Source organism: Anolis carolinensis, unplaced genomic scaffold, assembly GCF_035594765.1.
Source record: "Anolis carolinensis isolate JA03-04 unplaced genomic scaffold, rAnoCar3.1.pri scaffold_7, whole genome shotgun sequence".
NCBI lineage: Eukaryota > Metazoa > Chordata > Lepidosauria > Squamata > Dactyloidae > Anolis > Anolis carolinensis.
In genome coordinates, this window is record NW_026943818.1 from 14578787 (window position 1) to 14594112 (window position 15326).

At 39.8% G+C, this 15326-nt stretch overlaps 1 protein-coding gene across 1 annotated transcript; it reads left to right on the forward strand.

The window, feature by feature from the left end:
- Positions 1-8061: 8061 nt before the first annotated feature.
- aif1l (allograft inflammatory factor 1 like) lies at positions 8062-13796 on the forward strand. Its single transcript, XM_008124540.3, has 6 exons — positions 8062-8240; positions 9924-9985; positions 11792-11858; positions 12165-12206; positions 12333-12495; positions 13346-13796. Exons 1-6 carry the CDS (start codon positions 8099-8101, stop codon positions 13437-13439), a joined length of 570 nt encoding a protein of 189 aa, XP_008122747.1. The 5' UTR covers positions 8062-8098; the 3' UTR covers positions 13440-13796.
- Positions 13797-15326: the final 1530 nt, after the last annotated feature.

Sequence of the window (15326 nt, forward strand, 5' to 3'; positions counted from 1 at the left end):
AATAATAATAATAATAATAATAATAATAATAATAATAATAATGTGTGTATATATATATATATATAAATGTAATGTGCAGTTTTACTATGGAGTAAACAACAAAACCACTGGACCAAATCACACCAAATTTGGTCACAAAAGACAGAGTCATCCAATCTATGTCTTCCAATCCAAAAAACCTAAATGCTTGGGAAGTGTTTGATTTGTGATTTTGTGATACGAAATCCAGCATATAGATCTCATTTGCTGTATAATACTATGTCGTTGTGTCAATAATAATAATAATAATAATAATAATAATAATAATAATAATAATAATAATAATGTATATATATTTATATCATTATTATTATGTCCAAAACTCCATACAATCAATGCTTGGGACCAGATCATGGGTTGGGTTAGGTTGTGGGATTTTCTGAAATTGTCCCATTGTTCCCAGTCCAATCGAACCCTGGGATGTGTAGTTTCTCAAGGCGCTTGTCTGCCAATGTTGTTAAGATACCCTCGGGACAATGAAAGCCGAAAAGAGGCATTGAATGTCAAATTAATTGCAAATTTTTCTGTTCAATCGGATCGCTTTCCCGGCGCGGGCGGCAGGATTAATTAGGCAAACGAAGGCAGATAAGTACGTTTAATTTGGCTTCCCGACAAGAGAATCGAACGATCAAATACCAAAGATGGAACTAATAGGACGACAAGATTGCAAATTAATCAGCCTCGGAAACTTGACATTATTAAAAAAGGATTCGGCGGACGGAGGAGGAGGGGACGTGGCTTAGGTATGGGTGGCCTATTGCAGAATCCTCGCTTCGGGGACTCCCAGAGGCCATCTAGTCTGATGCCATGTGTTTGAAGCTTGGATTTTCCAAAGTCCATTGTTAATATTGCCCTCTGTACATTTTCCCTCTGTTCTTCCTCATTCCTTTCTGCACGGTGCTGGCTATTTTATGCTGTTGTAAATTAGTCAAATTAGCCTCCCCCCAGAAAGCAGTACCTAAATTTTCCTACTCAACAGATGCAACTGTCTTTCGAGCTGCTTAGGTCAACAGTGAGCATATATATCTCGTTTGCTGTGTCATACTATGTCAATAATCATCATCATCATCATAATCATCATCATCTATCTATCTATCTATATATAAATGTAATGTGCATAATTCCCATGGAGTAAACAACAAAACCACTGAACCAAATCACACCGAATTTGGTCACAAAAGACATAGTCATGCAATCTATGTCTTTCAATTAAAATAATAATAATAATACAGTAGAGTCTCGATTATCCAATGTAAACGGGCCGGCAGAACGTTGGATAAGCGAATATCTTGGATAATAAGGGGAGATTAAGGAAAAGCCTATTAAACATCAAATTAGGTTATGATTTTACAAATTAAGCACCAAAACTTCATGTTATACAACAAATTTGACAGAAAAAGTAGTTCAATGCGCAGTAATGTTATGTTGTAATTACTGTATTTACGAATTTAGCACCAAAATATCACGATATATTGGAAACATTGACTACAAAAATGGCTTGGATTATCCAGAGGCTTGGACTAGCGAGGCTTGGATTAGTGAGACTCTACTGTAATAATAATAATAATAATAATAATAATAATAATAATAATAATAATAATAATAATAATGTCTCCAAAACGTATCACCTTTGTGCTGGCGTAATCCTCTCTATAGTTAAATACAGCACAGATGATGATGTTGTTGATGATGATGATATTAATGATTGTATCATTATCATCATCATCATCATCATCATACCAAACACTGGAGATATCGGGGAGCGATTTGTAGGTTCCCCCCCCCCCCAAATCTATATCCCAGGGAGAGTTCTTTTTTGGGGGACAATGACTCTGATTTCCTCGAAATGTGGGGATTTGTGGGAGTGCAGTCCCAAGGGCTGCTGCCTCTCTTTGCACTCGAACATCTCGAACATCTCGAACATCTCGAACATCTCGAACATCTCGAACATCTCGAACATCTCGAACATCTCGAACATCTCGAACATCTCGAACACCTCGCCTCTTCTCGCGGCTGTCACTTTGGATCCTCCTCGTCGTCCCTAGATTTAATTAAGGGCCCTTTCATCATCTCTTCCCCTGAAGGGATCTGCTCTCTCCTGTCTTCTTAATTAGCGTTCGTTAAACAAATCAGGGGAACGCACTTGCTTGCCTTTCCACTTAACCCTTCACACTCAAAGGGAGCAAAGTCTCCCACAATTGGTGTGTGGGTTTTGGGTTTTTTAATTGCAATTTAGGAAGGAATACATTGAGGCGGGCTTGGCTGATGTGGGTGGAGCCTCTGGGAAGGGGGCGGGGCCAAGTCCCAACGGATAACTTGAACCCAGGGCTGTGTATTGAACTACTTTTTCTGTCAAATTTGTTGTCTAACATGATGTTTTGGTGCTTAATTTGTAAAATCATAACCTAATTTGATGTTTAATAGACTTTTTCTTAATCCCTCCTTATTATCCAAGATATTCGCTTATCCAAGCTTCTGCCGGCCCGTTTATGTTGGATAAGTGAGACTCTACTGTATATTTTGTTTTTGTTCTGGGCTTGGCCCCATATTAGCTGCCCCGAGTCCCTTCGGGGAGATGGTGGTGGGATAGAAAAAGAAATTATTATTATTATTATTATTATTATTATTATTATTATTAGATCCTTCATCAAGGCCTGTAACCAAAAAATTTTTTTTTGAAATAATGTTTTAGTGACTCATGAAGAGTCGATCCATAACACAAAATAATGTAATTTTATGACTCATTCTATATTTTATATAGATGCAATTAAATCAAATTTATATTTTAGCTCAAAAGTTTCAAGTCTTGAAAAACCTGGTAATGAGTCTTAATTGGTAATTTGGTGGTTACAAAAGAATACCAGAATACATGATGGAAATACTTGAAAACTGTGTCAATACACTTTGACAGAAATCAGGCTCCATCGCCAAATTTTGGTGGACATTTAAGACTACAAGTCCAGTCTGCCTTTCTTGGCCCTTTGTGCTTATGTTTTCAAATGTTTAAGAATTGAAAGTGACCTTTCATTTGTAGCTGCTGATCATAGAATCATAGGATCGTAGAATCATAGAATCATAGAGTTGGAAGAGACCTCATGGGCTATCCAGCAATAAACAAATTGTGGCCTTTGTCATCCCAACACCGTGTGTGTGTCATAATTGGGTTGCTGGCAGTTGCTAGCTAGTAACCAGCTGCTATAAATCACTACTGACCGAGAGGTCGTGAGTTCGAAGCCCGGGTCGGGTTAAGCCTCCGACCATAAAAAAAAATTAAAAAAATAGCCCCGGCTTGCTGTTGACCTAGCAGCCCCGAAAGACAGTTGAATCTGTCAAGTAGGGAAATTTAGGTACGCTTTATGTGGGAGGCTAATTTAACTAATCTACAACACCATAAAAACTGCTCACGAGGAAAAGAAGAGGAAGAACAGCCACCAATGGACGGTGAAGCAACAGCTCCCCCTGTGGCCGGAATCGTGAAGCTGGAAAGATGTTAAAAATGCCTCTGTGTCTGTCTAAAACTGAATGTTGTTCTTCCCATACATCAAGGGAACTACTGACCGCATAGGGAAGCTGATGAAGAAGCACAACCTACAAACTATCTACAGACCCACAAAGAAAATCCAACAAATGCTACGGTCAGCGAAGGACAAGAGGGATCCTCTCTCTTCTGCAGGAGTCTACCGGATAGTCTACATAGGGACCACCAAACGCAGCTTTGCCCAAACAAGAGTCAAAGAACATGAAAGGCACTGCAGACTAATTCAACCAGAGAAATCAGCCATAGCAGAGCATTTGATGAACCAGCCTGGTCACAGAATACTATTTGAGAACACAAAAATGCTGGACCATTCTAACAACTATCATGTCAGACTACACAGAGAAGCCATTGAGATCCACAAGCATGTGGACAACTTCAACAGAAAGGAAGAAACCATGAAAATGAACAAAATCTGGCGACCAGTATTAAAAAACTCAAAAATCAGAACAGTAAATAAAAAGCAATACTCTGAAAACAGAGGATTTCCAGACATGAATCAACCAAGGGCAGTTAACGACTCTAAACAAAGGATGCCCCAGAGGCAGGAAGAAGACAGCAGATAAGCTTTTCAATGCTAATTAAAGTGATTAACTACACAACATTCACACTGACCTCTCTCACCCTGGACCTTCCACAGATAGATAAACCTCCCTTGCCTACTTTCCAATATATCTCAGAACCTCTAAGGATACCTGCCATAGATGTGGGCGAAACGTCAGGAGAGAATGCTTCTGGAACATGGCCATACAGCCCGGAAAACTCACAGCAACTCACGAGTCTGATCAGCTTTTTATATAGGACTAGCTGTGCCCAGCCACGCGTTGCTGTGGCGAAGTCTGGTGGTCTGGGAAATAAAGTATTGAGGAATTGGTGGTAGTTAAGGTCAAGGGTCAAGGTGTGGAGTCCAGATAATCCAGTTCAAAGCAGATAATATAAGATTATAAATGGGTTATATAGCTGTGTGGAAGGGCCTTGAGTCTACACTGCCATATAATCCAGTTCAAATCTGATAATCTGTATTTTATAGGCAGTGTGGAAGAGGCCTAAGTGAGGCCTAACTCTGCCTGTCCCCTGGGTGAGTGGGTTGCTAGGAGACCAAGCTTAGCCTTCTAACTGGCAGCAATTGGATAAAAACAATTATTCCTCTCCCTCTAATTAGGACTTTATTTTTCTTTTCTTTTTGTTGTATCAACCTAGAGGCGTGCAGATCCCAGCAGGGTGGCATTTTGCAGCTGGCAGATCGTAATTTTGTCAATGTTTATTGTTTCCAAATGCTGGCTGAGATCTTTTGATGTGCCCATCACCACCGGGACCACCTGCACTGGTTTCTGCCAGAGTCTTTGAAGTTCAATCTTGAGGTCCTGAGAGCGGCTGAGTTTTTCCTGTTGTTTTTCGTCAATGCGACTGTCACCTGGGATGGCGACATCAATGATCCAAACCTTTTTCTTTTCCACAACTGTGATGTCTGGTGTGTTGTGTTCCAGAACTTTGTCAGTCTGGATTCGGAAGTCCCACAGTATCTTTGCGTGCTCATTTTCCAAGACTTTTGCAGGTTTGTGATCCCACCAGTTCTTTGCTGCTGGGAGGTGGGACTTGAGGTATAAGTTCCAATGAATCATTTGGGCCACACAGTTGTGCCTCTGTTTGTAGTCTGTCTGTGCAATTTTCTTACAGCAGCTGAGGATATTATTATTATTATTATTATTATTATTATTATTATTATTATTATTATTATTTATGATCCCACCAGTTTTTTGCTGCTGGGAGGTGGTACTTGAGGCATAAGTTCCCATGAATCATTTGGGCCACATAGTTGTGCCTCTGTTTGTAGTCTGTCTGTGCAGTTTTCTTACAGCAGCTGAGGATATTATTATTATTATTATTATTGTTATTATTATTATTATTTGTGATCCCACCAGTTTTTTGCTGCTGGGAGGTGGTACTTGAGGCATAAGTTCCCATGAATCATTTGGGCCACATAGTTGTGCCTCTGTTTGTAGTCTGTCTGTGCAATTTTCTTACAGCAGCTGAGGATATGATGATGATGATTATTATTATTATTACTAATATTATTATTTAAAAATGTTTATGTATAAACACTTTGAAAATTTGCCAAAAATCAGAGGATAAGTCAAATGTTCTTAGATTTGGCGAGCTAACAATGGTAAATGTGTTCTACCACTGTAGCAAATATCATTAGGATAGCTCAAAACACGAGGGAGGGAAGGGCCGCTCAAATTTCCCCATTGACAATAATGTTTCCCTTCACCCACCATTAACATTAATACGAAGAATCGGAACTTTCAGAAAGTTTGGAACATTTTGCTTCAAAATTCAGAAATGACTTTAGAAATGAAGTGCCAGCGCCCCCTACTTTCAAAGCGAGTATTGAACCATTTTTTTCATGGATCGCACATGCCAACTGCAGCTTCAATGCCTGGCTGTGTTACACCTGGCGGAATCCTTGTTTGGCCAGATTGAACTGCACTGAATAGTCTTGCAGCTTAAAAGCCTGGCTGCTTTCTACATACAGGCATTGACTTTCTTTCTTTCTCTCTTTCTTTCTTTCTTTTTTTTTGATGGTCACTCCTTGGAAAGTGATGAGTTTTGTGGCCCAATTTGGTGTGATTCGGCCCAGTGGTTTTGTTGTTAACTCGGTCCTAATTATGCACATTACATTTATATATAGACTAGCTGTGCCCGGCCATTCTCTCCTGACGTTTCACCCACATCTATGGCAGAGGTTGTGCCTGCCATAGATGTGGGCGAAACGTCAGGAGAGGGTGCTTCTGGAGCATGGCCAGACAGTCCGGAAAACTCACAGCAATAAAGTGATTCCAGCCACGAAAACCTTCGACTGCACATCTTTCGGGAGTGCTTTCGTTGTGTCTGACCGCACATCTTTCAGGAGTGCTTTCATTGTGTCCGACCGCACATCTTTCGGGAGTGCTTCCATTGTGTCCAACCACACATCTTTCAGGAGTGCTCTCATTGTGTCCGACCGCACATCTTTTGGGAGTGCTTCCATTGCGCTGTCCATGGTGTCCTATGGCCTCGAGTCTCTCCCAACTCGCAAGCAAAAAGCAGGGTTGTTTTCCACGGGAAACACATTGCGGAGGGAGCGCCTGGCTTTCCCGCGATCCCTCTTGCGCGCCTACCTGGCGCTGCTGTTGCTTTGCATTTCACCACTGGATGCGCAGAGATGCGCCGCTTCCACCTGGCTGCTCCGGGCGCCAAGAGCTGCGCATGTAACGCGCCTGGAAGACGGAGATGCGACCGGACGGGCACCGCGCTCCTCGGGGAAAGTGTGGCGCTGCCGCCGGCCATCGAGACGCATCAACTCCATTCCTGGGATCCCCTTGGGAGACGTAGAGTGGAAGGGCAGCGACGGGGAAAAAAAATCAGCGGAAGGGTCTCCACCAGTGTCGAAGGCTTTCATGGCCGGAATCACAGGGTTGTTGTGTGTTTTCCGGGCAATGTTTTGTTGTGCCAGCTGTCAGCTCTAGTTTGTAGTGCGGTTTTCTTGTACTTATTATTATTATACTGGTAGAGCTTGGGTGTGATTGACGTTAACATCCAGGAGTTATAGTTCACCCGTATTGAGAGAACACTGAACCCAGCAAGTGATGGATCTGGACCATATTTTTATTATTATTATTACTATTATTATCAAGGAATTTTCCATGTTTTGTTGTGCGAGCTGTCAGCTCTAGTTTGTAGTGCGGTTTTCTTGTACTGATTATTATTATTATTATTACTATTATTATTATTATTATTATTATTATTTTGGCGGGGCTTGGGTGTGATTAACGTTAACATCCGGGAGTTACAGTTCACCCGTATTGAGAGAACTCTGAACCCAGCAAGTGACTGATCTGCTCTAGTTTGTAGTGCGGTTTTCTTGTACTTTGCACACAGACCCAACATGGCCACATTTCCTTATTATTATTATTATTATTATTATTATTATTATTATTACTATTATTATCAAGGAACTTTCCATGTTTTGTTGTGCCAGCTGTCAGCTCTAGTTTGTAGTGCGGTTTTCTTGTACTTTGCACACAGACCCAACATGGCCACATTTCCTTATTATTATTATTATTATTATTATTATTATTATTATTATTATTACTATTATTATTATTATCAAGGAACTTTCCATGTTTTGTTGTGCCAGCTGTCAGCTCTAGTTTGTAGTGCGGTTTTCTTGTACTTTGCACACAGACCCAACATGGCCAACTGTGAATCTTGGTAGTTTTGGGAGGGTGGAGGCAATCAAGGGCATGAACACACACAAGGGCTTTTCTCCCAAAGGATAGGACTTGCAATGCTTTGGGACTGCCGCTCCCATCATCCTGCCCGAGATCTGCCTCTTCTTCCAAGGAAGGGGTTAAGGACGGGCCGGCTTGGTTGGCGTTGGGCTGCTCTTGGCCGCCTGCCTCCTTCTTCTCCTCTTCTCGGCTGGGCCTCTCTGTTTGTGGCCAAGGAAGGAGGCCGGCGAGGCGGGCGCTTCGCTCATGAATGGCCCCATTGAGAGGCCGGCCGGAGGAGGAGGAGGGTGCGCACAACCCCACACAACCCCGAGGAGGAGAAGCAGGAGAAGGAGAACGACGAGAACGAGGAGGAAACCACCGGGCCGGGATGCTCAACCGTGCGCACCAAGGCAGGTCACAGCCACACCGTGGCCTCTTGCGGGTTCCTTATGGGGTTCACTATGGGGCCAGTGATGAGCTCCATCCCTTGATTTTTGGGGGGTGGATCTGCGGCACTCGCCGCAAAGCCTTGCCCTATAAGCCCCCCATTGAGAGTATAGCTGTCAGTTTCTATGGGACCATTTGTGGTTTCGAGGCTGACCTTTGACCCATAATAATAATAATAATAATAATAACATCACACAGTCCTAGACACTTGGGAAGTGTTCGACTTGTGGTTTTGTGATACGAAATCCAGCATAGACATCTCGTTTGTCATACTATGTCTTTGTGTCATAATAATAATAATAATAATAATAATACATTGCATTATTATTATTATTATTATTATTATTATTATTATATACATCACACAGTCCTAGTCACTTGGGAAGTGTTCGACTTGTGATTTTGTGATACGAAATCCAACATAGACATCTCGTTTGTCATACTATGTCTTTGTGTCATAATAATAATAATAATAATAATAATAATAATAATAATAATAATACATCACACAGTCCTAGACACTTGGGAAGTGTTCGACTTGTGATTTTGTGATACAAAATCCAGCATATCTATCTTGTTTGCTGTGTCATAATAATAATAATAATAATAATAATAATAATAATAATGTTATGTTTATAACGTTTATTATTATTATGTTTATTATTATAATGTTTATTATAGTTTATTGTGGTTTCGAGGCACTCACTTCGAAGTCATGCCCTATTATTATTATTATGTTTATTATGTTTATTATTATTGTTTGTTATTATTATTGTTGTTACCATTATGTTTATTATGTTTATTATTATGTTTATTATAGTTTATTATGGTTTTGAGGCTGACCTCTGCCCCATTATTTTGTGGATTAGAGGCACTCACTTCGAAGTCATGTCCTATTATTATTATTATTATTATTATTATTATGTTTATGTTTATGTTTATGTTTATTATTGTTGTTTGTTATTGTTGTTGTTATTGTTACCATTATGTTTATTATGTTTATTATTATTGTTTGTTATTATTGTTTGTTATTGTTGTTGTTACCATTATGTTTATTATGTTTATCATTATGTTTGTTATTATTATTGTTATGTTTATTGTGTTTATTATTATGTTTATTATGTTTATTATTATGTTTATTATGGTTCGTTGTTTCGAGGCAGACCTCTGTCCCATTATTTTGGGAGTTAGAGGCAGTCACTTCGAAGTCATGCCCTGTTATTATTATTATTATTATTATTATTATTATTATTATTATCATTATTATTATTATTGTGTTTATTATGTTTATTATTATGTTTATTATGGTTCGTTGTTTCGAGGCTGACCTCTGTCCCATTATTTTGGGAGTTATAGGCACTCACTTTGAAGTCTTACCCTATTATTATTATTATTATTATGTTTGTTATTGTTATTATTATTGTTTATTATTATGTTTATTATGATTATGTTTATTATAGTTTATTACGGTTTCAAGGCCGACCTCTGTCTCATTATTTTGGAGGTTAGAGATCATTGTAATGGGGAATATTTGGGGTCTTGGTTTTGGGGTCCGGGGTCCCCGCCGCTGGACCTTCTCCCCGAAGCTCGGCCCTATGGTTTCGGAAGCGTATTGCCTGCCTTGCATTTCTTTCTTTTCTTTTCAGGAGGGAAAGCCTTTGGGTTGCTCAAAGCCAAACAAGGAGGCCGGCTGGAAGAAATCAACAAGGTATGTTGATTTCATTTTGAGTCTACACTGCCATATAATCCAGTTCAAATCAGACAATCTGTATTTTATAGGCAGTGTGGATGAGGCCTAAGTGAGGCCTAAGTCTGCCTTTCCGCTGGGTGCCATCTTGGCTGAGGGAGTTGCTAGGTTACTAAAGGGGGCGGGGCCTAAAGGCAGCAGGGCCTACCTTTCTGACTGGCAGCTAGGGGGAGAACGGCTCTTCCTCATCTTCTGTAATTTGGACAATTTTTCTAGGGTTTTTATTGAAAGACATAGATTGGATGACTCTGTCTTTTGTGGCCAAATTTGGTGTGATTTGGTCCAGTGGTTTTGTTGTTTACTCCATGGGAAAAACGCACATTACTTTTTTATATATATAAAAGACTTTTATTTGGACTTTATTTTTCCAGGTTTTTCTGATTGAAAGACATGGATTGGATGACTCTGTCTTTTGTGGACAAATTTGGTGTGATTTGGTCCAGTGGTTTTGTTGTTTACTCCATGGGAAAAACGTACATTACATTGCTATCTATATATATAAAAGGGTAATGAAATTTGGGCCTAGAAGTAAACAACAAAACTAAATGCCCCAGAACCACGAAACTTGACAACAGAACCCAACGGCCTTGCCGCTAGGTTCCTACCATGAAACCGAACCTCCAGAACAGAACCAGGACCCACAAAACCCTAAAAAGGGGGGGAAACGAACAGCGTGGCTATTCAGTGCCATTCCAATTGGCTACAGCAACGCGTGGCAGGGCACAGCTAGTATATATATAGAAGACTGTTGTTTGGACTTTATTTTTCTAGGGTTTTTTGATTGAAAGACATATTTTGGATGACTCTGCCTTTTGTGGCCAAATTTGGTACGATTTGGTCCAGTGGTTTTGTTGTTTACGCCATGGTAAAAACGCACATAACATTTATATATATATATATATATATATATATATATATATATATATAGAAGACTGTTATTTGGACTTTATTTTTCCAGGTTTTTCTGATTGAAAGACATAGATTGGATGACTATGTCTTTTGTGGCCAAATTTGGTGTGATTGGGTTTAGTGGTTTTGTTGTTTACTCCATGGGAAAAACACACATTACCTATTTATATATATATAAACTAGCTTTGCCCGGCCACGTGTTGCTGTGGCTTATGGGAATCCTTTGTTGGCCAGATGGAATAGCAGGGAATAGACTTGCAGTCTCAAAGCCTGGCTGTTTTTTTGGAGTAGCTGGAGCTGTTTGTTGTATGAACATGGAGGCATGGATGAGGGGTTGTGCTGCCAAGTTTAGTGTTTCTGGGATGTGTAGTTTTGTTGTTTTGTCCTAGGCCGAAACGCCACTACCCTTTTATATATATGGATATACATATATCAAAATGCACTGAACAAAGATCCCAATGTGGGGAAGATATAGGGATCTCCTTGGATATACAAAAGGCAAGCTACGTATCCCAGCAAACTACGACTCCCGGGATGCCATAGCCGTGAGCCAATGCACGGACACTCCCCTCCGCTGCGCATTCTTCTCCGCACGAATCACCGACATCTGCTCTCCATTTGGCCCTGGACTGATCCTGGCACCGGAGAACTACGTCCTCCGGGAGACGTAGTTCAGCCCACGCCTGTTGGACCAGCCAGGCCGCTCCACTTGTGGCCTTAATAATAATGATGATGTTGTAATCTATGTACATCATGCGCTCTGGCATTGCATAGAATATGGAAATAATAATAATAATAACAATAACAATAATAATAATAATAATAATAATAATAATGTTGTAATCTTTCCTCTCCTAGGAATTCCTCTGCGACCCCAAGTTCAGCGATGAAGAGGATTTGGAGGAAAAGCTGGCCGTCTTTAAAGGTGAGAGATTTCTGTAAATATTCAAAACATTTAACCTACTGATGCCTCAATTAATGTAATTTTATTGGTATCTATTTTTATTTCTGAAATTTCCCACCCTTGGCTTATACTGGAGTCAATGTTTTCCCAGTTTTTTGTGGTAAAATTAGGTGCCTCGGCATATATTCGGGCCGGCTTATACTTGAGTATATACGGTATATCTACAACCTACAACAGTTCACCCACAACTTTATACATTTTGTAAAATATGCCCAGATAGTAAACAAAATAATAATAGTAACAGTAATAAATTTTCTTCTTTTCCAGAGAAATACATGGAATTCGACTTGAACAACCAAGGCGAAATCGGTGAGTGGGGGTTGAGACCAAGCAGACTCCAACTCTCATCAGCCCTGGGATAATGGAAGTTGCAGTCCGACGTGCATTTTGGCCTCGAAAAGGTTGGGACAAGCCTCCCGTTTCTTCCTTCTGTAGACCTGATGTCGGTGAAGCGGATGATGGAGAAGCTGGGCTCCCCGAAGACCCACCTGGAGCTGAAGAGGATGATGACCGAGGTCACCGGGGGGGTCGGCCAAACCATCACCTACACCGACTTCGTCAACCTCATGCTGGGAAAACGCTCCGCCGTCCTGAAGCTGTGAGTCGGGAGCTTCCATATCTATTAGACATGTCCAAAAAATCGTTTTGAATCGTATATCGGAATTATTTCGGATTGTTCTCGCTTTTTGATACGCATTCCGAGACATTGTCTCACAGCGCAACCAGCAATGTAATTCGAACCATTGTTGGCCCATTCTCTAATTGTCTCTTAATGTTTCGTTAATTTCCCCCCCCCCCCCCAAATTTTTTTTTAATATATTTTTTTAATTGTTTCTGCAACCTACCTTGAATGGGAGCTTAGCGCAACCTAACATGGCTGCCGCTCCCCGGCCAATCAGAAGCTTCCACGATGGACGCAAAGGTGGGGGCTAGGGTCCTTCCACAAGCCCGGTGTGTAGCGATTGCGCATGCGCGTCCGCCATTTTAGAAACATTTAGAATCATTACGAATTTTTGGAAATATCCGAAATTTTTGGGTGAAAAAATCGGAAATACTTTCTATATCGAAGGCAACCATATTAGGCTGCGCTAAGCTCCCATTCAAGGTAGGTTGAAGGAATGAAAAAAAAATTAAATTAAATTTAAATTAAATTAAAAAAATTAAATATTTTTTAAAATATATTTAACAAAAATTTTTGGGGGGAATAATATTAACGAAACATTAAGAGACAATTAGAGAATGGGCCAACAATGGTTCGAATTACATTGCTGGTTGCGCTGCGAGACAATGTCTCAGAATGCGTATCAAAAAGCGAGAACAATCTGAAATAATTCCGATATACGATTCAAAACGATTTTTGGACATGTCTAATATATATACACATACACACATATATATATTCATGCTGTCTGATATGAATTATGTACAGCTCTGTTGTCTCCTTCCAGGGTCATGATGTTTGAGGGCAAGGCCGGCGAAGGCGATGCCCCGAAGCCCCCCGCCGGACCCCCGCCGGAGAGGGACATCTCCAGCCTGCCGTGAAGACCCCGACCCACCCACCCCTTGGACCCCCGACCCTTTTAGGACGCCCTCCCCTACTAACGCTCTGCTTTAGCAAAGGAAGAAGGATCGAGAAGGGAAGTTCCTGGGACCCCGGCCGCAGGGACCCCTAGGTCGTAGCCGTTTAAAATATATGCACATATATATATATATATATATATATATATATTCATATAAATATATATTATACACAAATATATATATATATCTATTTAAGCAGTGTCTGTATAGCCGGCCGTGTCTCTTGAACGGGGCCGGATTCTCTCTGCAAAAAAAAGAAATCATCCTTTTGTAAAACAGCAATGACTTTAAATAATAATAGTCTATATATATATATAATGTAGTGTGGCGTTTTATATGGAGTAAACAACAAAACCACTGGAACCCAATATCCACCATAAGCACCACAGTGCCCACCACCCAAGTCAAGGCTTTCATACGGGGACAATTTCACCCTAGATGTTCTGTTTTGTCTCCACCACAGACATCCCAGTGTTTCTTACTATAGCTCCCACTGCTCAGGAGACACCAAAGATCCTCCATCAAATGACATTGCGGGTTATGGCGAACGCTGTGAACATTTCCTCCACAGACACCACAGTGTCCACCACCCAAGTCAAGGCTTTCATACGGGGACAATTTCACCCTAGATGTTCTGTTTTGTCTCCACCACAGACACCCCAGTGTTTCTGACTCTCTCCATTGGTGTGGAATTTGCATGACCCCGCCCACTGCCTCTCCCTTAACCCTTTCCTATTTTTCTCACCCTAGATGTTCTGTTTTTCCTCCACCACAGACACCCCAGTGTTTCTGACTCTCTCCATTGGTGTGGAATTTGCATGACTCCACCCACTGCCTCTCCCTTAACCCTTTCCTATTTTTTTCACCCTAGATGTTCTGTTTTTCCTCCACCACAGACACCCCAGTGTTTCTGACTCTCTCCATTGGTGTGGAATTTGCATGACTCCGCCCACTGCCTCTCCCTTAACCCTTTCCTATTCTTTTCAATGGCACATAACAAACAAAGGAATTGATCGGCAACTGAACATACTTGGGGAGAATTCATGATTTATAGAAGTTGTAGGTACTGGGATGTATAGTTCACCTGCAATCTAAGAACACTGTAAGGTAGTAAATGCGGAAAATAATGTTAATAATACTTTTAATAATAGTACAATATAATATGAATAAGAATAATGTTATAATGTAAGATAGTAAATGTGGAAAATAATATTAACAATACAGTAGAGTCTCACTTATCCAAGCTAAACGGGCCGGCAGAACGTTGGATAAGCAAATATGTTGGATAATAAGGAGAGATTAAGGAAAAGCCTATTAAACATCAAATTAGGTTATGATTTTACAAATTATGTTATACAACAAATTTGACAGAAAAAGTAGTTCAATACGCAGTAATGTTATCCGTATTTAGAATTTAGCACCAAAATATACGATACATTGAAAACATTGACTAGAAAAATGGCTTGGATAATCCAGAAACTTGGATAAGCAAGGCTTGGATAAGTGAGACTCTACTGTAATACTTTTAATAATGATATTATATAATATGAATAAGAATAATGTTATAATGCAAGATAGTAAATGTAGAAAATAATATTAATAATACTTTTAATAATAATATAATATGAATAAGAATAATGTTATAATGTAAGATAGTAAGTGTGGAAAATAATATTAATAATACTTTTAATAATAATATAATATAATATGAATAAGAATAATGTTATAATGTAAGATAGTAAATGTGGAAAATAATATTAATAATACTTTTAATAATAATATAATATAATATGAATAAGAATAATGTTATAATGTAAGATAGTAATGATAATAATAAATAATTAAAAA

Excerpts from the sequence above, each read along its gene's own strand:
- aif1l (XM_008124540.3), top strand. The coding sequence starts at position 8,099 with ATGGCCCCATTGAGAGGCCGGCCGGAGGAGGAGGAGGGTGCGCACAAC. Across the intron at positions 11,859-12,164 it reads AAAGCTGGCCGTCTTTAAAG|AGAAATACATGGAATTCGAC; the intron begins GTGAGAGATTTC and ends CTTCTTTTCCAG. Across the intron at positions 12,496-13,345 it reads CGCTCCGCCGTCCTGAAGCT|GGTCATGATGTTTGAGGGCA; the intron begins GTGAGTCGGGAG and ends GTCTCCTTCCAG.